The following is a 7,779-nucleotide window of genomic DNA, read 5'->3' on the forward strand; positions in this document are numbered from 1 at the left end:
ACATTCTGGAATTAAGGGCCATTTACAACGGCTTCCTACAAGCAGAACATCACCTTCGCGGCCTACCCGTCCTGATTCAGTCAGACAACATAACAGCGGTGACGCACATAAACCGCCAGGGCGGAACAAGGAGCAGAGCAGCGATGGCGGAGGCCACAAGGATTCTTCGCTGGGCGGAAAAACATGCAAGCGCTCTGTAAGCGGTCTTCATTCCAGGCGTGGACAAATGGGAAGCAGACTTCCTCAGCAGGAGAGTGGGGTCTTCATCAAAAGGTCTTTGCAGAAGTGACAAGTCGTTGGGGACTGCCTCAAATAGACATGATGGCGTCTCGCCTCAACAAGAAGCTTAAGACATATTGTTCCAGGTCGAGGGACCCTCAAGCAATAGCAGTGGACGCTCTGGTGACACCGTGGGTGTTTTAGTCGGTCTATGTGTTCTCTCCACTTCCACTCATCCCAAAGGTGTTATGGATCATAAGAAGAACAAGGGTTCGGGCGATACTTGTTGTTCCAGATTGGCCACGGAGGGCCTGGTATCCGGATCTTCAGGAATTGCTCATAGGAGATCCCTGGCCTCTTCCTCTGAGAGAGGATCTATTACAGCAAGGACCGTGCATGTTCCAAGACTTACTGCGGTTGCGTTTGATGGCATGGCGGTTGAACGCCAAATCCTAGCTCGAAAGGGTATTCCCGGAGAGGTCATTCCGACTCTACTGAAAGCTAGGAAGGAGGTAACGGCGAAGCATTACCACCGTATTTGGAGAAAATGTGTCTTGGTGCGAATCCAAGAAGGCGCCTACGGAAGAATTTCAGCTGGGTCGTTTTCTCCATTTTTTGCAAGCAACTGTGACTGCGGGCCTAAAGTTAGGCTCCATTAAAGTGCAGATTTTGGCCTTATCTATTTTCTTTCAAAAAGGAATTGGCCTCGCTTCCAGAAGTACAGACTTTCATGAAAGGGGTACTGCACATCCAACCTCCATTTGTGCCCCCGGTGGCTCCATGGGACCTTGACGTGGTGTTACGGTTCCTGACGTCAAATTGGTTTGAACCTTTCCAAAGGTTGAGTTAAAATTTCTCACTTGGAAAGTGGTCATGCTATTGGCCTTGGCGTCCGCAAGGCGGGTGTCAGAGTTGGTGGCTTTGTCTCACAAAAGCCCCTACTTGATCTTTCCATGTTGATAGAGCGGAATTGAGGATTCGTCAACAATTTCTCCCAAAGGTGGTTTCTTCGTTTCACATGAACCAACCTATTGTGGTACCTGTGGCTACTGAAGCCTTGGCTGATTCTAAGTCGCTCGATGTGGTCAGAGCTTTGAAAATTTATGTAGCCAGAACGGCTCGTATTAGGAAAACAGAGGTGCTGTTTGTCCTGTATGCTTCCAACAAGGTTGGAGCTCCTGCTTCTAAGCAGACTATTGCACGCTGGATCTGTAATACTATTCAGCATGCCCATTCTGCGGCTGGGGGTGGTATTCATGTGACCGCCGGTCAGCTGACCGACAGTCACATGACCTCCTCCACGAGCCCGACGGCTCACTTTCCCGATGGTCGGCATGCCGACCAACAGGGACTATTTCCACTCGTGGGTGTCCACGACACCCATAGAGTGGGAACAGAACCCGTGGCGACCGCAGGTCGCCACCGAGCCCGCAGTGTGGCGAGCGCAGCGAGCCCGCAAGGGGCTTGCTGCACTCGCCCCTCCCCGCCGGGATCCCGGCGTCGGTATGCTGCCGGGATCCCGGCGTCGGTAAGCTGACCGGCGGTCAGGAGACCGGCTGTCAGCCATACTAAACCCGCGGCTGGACTGCCGTTACCGAATTCGGTGAAAGCCCATTCCACTAGGAAGATGGGCTCGTCTTGGGCGGCTGCCCGAGGTGTATCGGCATTACAACGTTGCCGACAAGCTACTTGGTCGGGTTCAAACACTTTTGCGAAATTCCACAAGTTTGATACCCTGGCTGATGAGGACCTCATGTTTTCTCAATCGGTGCTGCAGAGTCATCCGCACTCTCCCGCCCGGTCTGGAGCTTTGGTTTAAACCCCATGGTCCTTTTGGAGTCCCCAGCATCCTCTAGGACGAAGGCGAAAATAGGAATTTAATACCTACCGGTAAATCCTTTTCTCTTAGTCCGTAGAGGATGCTGGGCGCCCGTCCCAGTGCCGACTATATCTGCAGTACTTGTTAACGGTTATTGCTTATGTTACACAATGGTTGTGTTTTGGTTAAGGTCAGCCTGTTGCTTATCGTTTTGGTTCACGCTGTTAACTGGTTGTAGTTACAGGCCATGTTGTACGGTGTGTTGTGGTGTGAGCTGGTATGTATCTCACCCTTAGTTTAACAAAATCCTTTTCCTCGAAATGTCCATCTCCTCTGGGCACAGTTCCTGTAACAGGTCTGGAGGAGGGGCATAGAGGGAGGAGCCAGTTCACACCCATTTAAAGTCTTAAAGTGCCCATGTTTCCTGCGGATCCCGTCTATGCCCCATGGTCCTTTTGGAGTCCCCAGCATCCTCTACGGACTAAGAGAAAAGGATTTACCGGTAGGTATTAAAATCCTAATATATATATGAAATACTTCTCCAATACGGCACTCCACATGACTCCTCTTGCATCGGTGTTTATTAGTGCAACATCAGCGGTATTGCTTTAATACACCAACTTTGATACCACAAGTCCTGAAATGCCGCCGATTCTTTTCATCTTTGTTTGCATCCTGCTGCGGAGGGCACCTGGGCCACACATCGTACAATATCTGGGAGTGCCGGGCTGCACCAAATTACACATATATATATATATATACATACATACATACATACATACATACATACATACATACATACATACATACATACATACATACATACAGCGCTTTGGTACAATTTGTGATATTATCCAGTATTCGGTATATCAGCCCATAGAAATTAGGACACTTGTATGAGTGGCATTTTATAAAACGTGAACATGTGTTTGGTATAGGTAGTTGCGAGAAATAGTGAATACAAGCGCCCAAGAGTGTAGTAAGTACAATAAAAATAGGGAAAAGACACATAATAGAGGAATGATAAAATGTTTTGGCTCTGGTCACTTATCTGGTATAAGGAAGTTTTGCTCAGACAGCCCTCATTTGAAGCTTAATACATGTAAATTAGAGAAGAATAACAGCAAACATAGTGTGTACCATTCAAAATATCATATGTCACTGCCTAATTTCAACAGGCATCATTAGGGAACAAGCATATTCCCAATTAAAATCAAATAGCCTCAGCAGTACAAATATAAAATACATAAATTTAATATACACAATGACATAGGAATGGCTAGATAATACACGTACAAAATTAAAAAATATATAAGGCTCATCTGTCCATAAAGGAGATGGACCCAACGCGTTTCGTCCGTCAGTGTCTGGACTTCATCAAGGGGATGAACACGGTGAGTAGAAATGCTCTATTTATACCAGAGGGTAGTGATTGCCTATGGCCAGCATTGATGACATCACTTCCTGTGATCATAAATCAGACTTTCAGGGCTCCTTCAATCTCCTTGCAAATGCTCATTTACATAGTAAAGTATAACAGACTATACTGCGCTATATAAGAAACTGTAAATATATAGTGTGCTTTTTCAAAAGCAACTGTATAGATGTTTGTCAATGTATTTTTTCCTTTTAATTTCATTGTAGTCCAGCTTTGTCGATTTTAGATGATGATACTAAACCTAATAAAATGTCTCTATATTGCACTCTTAAGGTGCATACACACCGGGCGTTTTTGCCCAGCGTATATGCATAGCGATGATCGCTGACATCGCTGGGCTTTGTCAGCTTTAAGAATGACATAGTTTCTAATCAAAGCCTTTTTTTCTTTCTTTCTTTCTTTTTTTTTTTTTGTAATCTGGAAAAACCAAATTCTGGTTTACCTAGAGTGATGCATATACATTTCATGCTTAAGTGTGTGCTTTCGCTTACGGAAATGGATGCTGTAAATAGTCAATCCCATTGAAACCTAAGAGATTATTGTTATGTGTGTATAAAAAGAAAAAAGGCAACCAATTGTCACAATGTGAATCTTTTGACCTGAGGGAGTCTCATTGTGCAGCTGACCACACCAGTTTTGCATGGCTGACCTTACTGATAGACAGGTGATCTGGGACCAGTAGTCTGGCGCAGCACTCTTATTGGGGAACCTCGTGCTGGAATCCTGTCAGGGTCCTCAGGCCTTATCTCACCAAGGCTTGTCTCACTATATTCTAATAACAGAGAGCTAGATATGATCGCTCACCTAATGTTCACAATGCCAGACACAGTAACAGCATCCCAGTCTTACTAACTTAGTTATATATTTTACAATTAAATTCTGCTGCTCGTTACCTTTTAGCTTTCTACACGGGGCTATTCATCATAATCATCGCAAATACCCTTTAGTTTTTCTTCTATCACAGAGTGTAGGAGGGGGATCCAGTCACACTGTTCACTGCCTTCTTGCCAAACACTGCATTTATTCACACAGAGGTGAGACTAAACCAGAAGCTGCAGCCTGTCAGTGGACACTTCAGATGGCAGACTGTTTCAGCGGGGTGCCACCATTAGAGCAGGGTGCATTTGTCATTTTGAAATAGCATAGTGGAAACGCTGTGATATTAGATACTTTGCACCAAATGCTATCACGGATACTCTATTAGCCCCTGCGGCTAATTGCTGGCTAAAATTTCTGCAGTTCGGGGAAAGGCTATTCAATTAAATAGCGTTTCTCCCACGCCCAAAATTGAGGATTACTACATGGAAACACACTGATACCCCTTTCACATCGCACTAAAAACCCGGTATCGACACGGCATATTGCCGTGTCAAAACGGGTCATTGTGCGATGTGAAAGCTCCTTTTCAGAATTAGCGGGCTGCCTGACCCGGTAATTCAACCCGGTAAAAAAGAAGGGTTATTACCGGGTTGATTACCGGGTCAGGCGCAGTGTGAATGGGAGCCGTTCCGATGCGACACGGCTCCCATTCACAGCATAGGGAGAGGCGGCGCAGGAGATGAGCTCATCTCCCAGCGCCGCCTCCACCCCTGCTGCTGCTGCGCCCTCCGCTGCTATGGCAACCGACCCGGTATATTGCCGGGTCGGAAAGCCAGCAACGGAGCCCAAATGCCGGATCCCACCCGGTAAGTACACGTTTCTCTTACCGGGTATGATCCGGCATTTGCGATCTGAATGCAGCATAATTCCGCATAAACCCCCGATTTTGCCGTTTTCTTGCAGACTTTACCTCGCAGCTCAAAAAACTATAATCCCAGCAGCTCATTGAATATCCCCATATATGTTCACTTTTGAGAAGTTAATTTAATAAGGTACCTCAGTGTGTAAATCCGTTTTAATACGTGACCATTATTCATTGTATTGCTTTGTTATATTTTGGAATACACATGGTTATTTGTGTTTAGGTTTACATATTTATTATTTGTCATACGCATAATTCTGTTATACATTAAACAAACAATAACGCAGATAAGATACATGGTCACAACTGGGCAAATAACACTGTCACAGATTTTGTAAAATTACTTTTATTGTTGGTAGTCACAACAAAAATAGAGACTTTTCCCACAATTTACTATAATTTCTTAAATTATTTTTTGCCTGACATCATTTTATTGCATAATAACATTCACTCGTGATGTCAGGGAGATTTTCCCATAATTATTTACCATGTCATCCAATTCAGTGGTTGTTTAATTTAGGTAATTGTAACACCCACCAGAGTTGATTTAAAGGTAATTGGCCCCTTATGGTTAATATACATATTCATTGTGAATACTTTCATGACTGTGAAATCTCTCTTGGATGGTTATCTAACCATTTCGCTTTGCCTCATGGGGGCGATTCAACTGATTGCGAAGTGAATAGTGGCAGGAAGGTGGTCCTGGCGCTATTTAATTCAGCGTGCTGCTTTGTCTGACTAGTGGATTTCTGCTCGCCCCCCTCTGGGGGATCCAACAAAACTAGAGCTGCGTTGCTGTTTTGTGCCAGTACGCGACGCAAATAGCGTAGCGGCGGGGCACTTATGTTGGAGAGTGCCTGTTCTCACGCCTGAACACCCTGTTTAAGGCGCAAGTACAGGCATTCTCTGACAAAGCAGCTTGCTGAACTGAATAGTGCCAGGACCTCCTTCACGGTGCCATTAACTTTGCAATCAATTGAATCGACCCCTTTGTTTTGTTGTTTTATCCAGGAATGCCAAATATAATTTCACAGTATTCTTTAAACTGTAGCTAACTGAATTCATTCCTTTTAATTTTGACATTACTCCCCTGTATGCTTATGTCTAAGTATTTGCGACCACAATAGGTCTTTTTATTTTACTTATCAATGAAGATTTTTTTATTACTAGGCAGGTTTGAGTACCCCAAAAAGAGTACTTTTTTCTTTTCAAAAATAGATATATGCCAGTCTTGCTCTCAAGGGTACAACATAATTATATTTGTTAATATGGCATCGTAGTGGATTAACTACTAGTCTTCCACACCAGTCTGAGTACCAGTGCTTAGGATCATCCCTAGTTCTCCTGCTTATGGTATTACTAAAGCTCCATACACACTGGGTGTTTTTGGCCAGTGTGTATGCTATGTGAACATCGCTGGCAGGAAAATAGCTCAGTGCGTACACACTGAGCGATTTTCACTGTACCCAGTGGTGTTCACGGGGGGGGGGGGGGGGGGGGGTTGGTGAACCACTTTTACAGTAGGAGACTGGAAAGTGGTTCACCCGGCCGGTAAAACAGTCCAGACGGCGTCGGGCAGCGATGATGCGGGAGCGCGCATCAGCGCTCACCGCCTGGCCATTCACACTGGCCAAGTTTGAGCTCAGAGTAGCTCAAAATGACAAACGTGAGCTACTTTGAGCTCAAAATCGGCTAGTGTGTATGGTCCTTAAGATCATTTTAGTGTTAGCTGTAATTGGCAACAATCAGTGAGAAATGTTGTCAAATGTTTGCGATCAATTAAGTATTATTTATTACTATTTGCTTATGTAATGCCAGCATATTCTGTTGCACTTTACAATTGAGAACAAAATACAGGTTGAGTATCCCTTATCCAAAATGCTTGGGACCAGAGGTATTTTGGATATCAGATTTTTCCGTATTTTGGAATAATTGCATACCATAATGAGATTTCATGGCGATGGGACCTAAGTCAAAGCACAGAATGCATTTATGTGTCATATACACCTTATACACACAGCCTGAAGGTCATTTTAGCCAATATTTTTTTATAACTTTGTGCATTAAACAAAGTGTGTCTACATTCACACAATTCATTTATGTTTCATATACACCATATACACACAGCCTGAAGGTCATTTAATACAAAATTTTTATTAACTTTGTGTATTAAACAAAGTTTGTGTACATTGAGCCATCAAAAAACAAAGGTTGCACTATTTCACTCTCACTCAAAAAAGTCCGTATTTCGGAATATTCCGTATTTCGGAATATTTGGATATGGGATACTCAACCTGTAGTAATAAAACAAGACTGCGTAATAACAGAGAGACAAAGAGGCATGAGGGCCCTGCTCGCAAACTTACAACCTATAGGGATGACACCTAGCTACTAAAGTTCAGAGGTTCTGGATCTGCATAGAATATTTTTAGAAAATTTCTTGGCCTCCATTTTCTTATTACGTGATAAGGTGGGATTAATGTAATAAAAAAAGAGATTTCAGTGTTATTTTTTAGAACACATTCCATTTCTAAGGCTGGTGTGGTTTGATTCTCGAACAAA

The 7,779-nt window shown here is 43.8% G+C and overlaps 2 protein-coding genes across 2 annotated transcripts in view; both read left to right on the forward strand.

Moving 5' to 3' along the window:
• LRIG2 (leucine rich repeats and immunoglobulin like domains 2) overlaps positions 1 to 7,779 on the forward strand; it is a 276,133-nt gene that overhangs the window by 28,541 nt on the left and 239,813 nt on the right. The gene's annotated exons all lie outside the window — the stretch shown is intronic.
• The window catches only part of LOC135050435 (hydroxyacyl-coenzyme A dehydrogenase, mitochondrial-like), a 17,571-nt gene continuing 16,593 nt past the window's right edge, over positions 6,802 to 7,779 (forward strand). Inside the window, exon 1 of the mRNA XM_063956926.1 lies at positions 6,802 to 6,883. Within this exon, the coding sequence (XP_063812996.1) occupies positions 6,802 to 6,883 (82 nt within the window). The remainder of the gene's footprint in view (positions 6,884 to 7,779) is intronic.

This window comes from Pseudophryne corroboree, chromosome 2 (genome assembly GCF_028390025.1).
Source record: "Pseudophryne corroboree isolate aPseCor3 chromosome 2, aPseCor3.hap2, whole genome shotgun sequence".
Lineage (NCBI taxonomy): Eukaryota > Metazoa > Chordata > Amphibia > Anura > Myobatrachidae > Pseudophryne > Pseudophryne corroboree.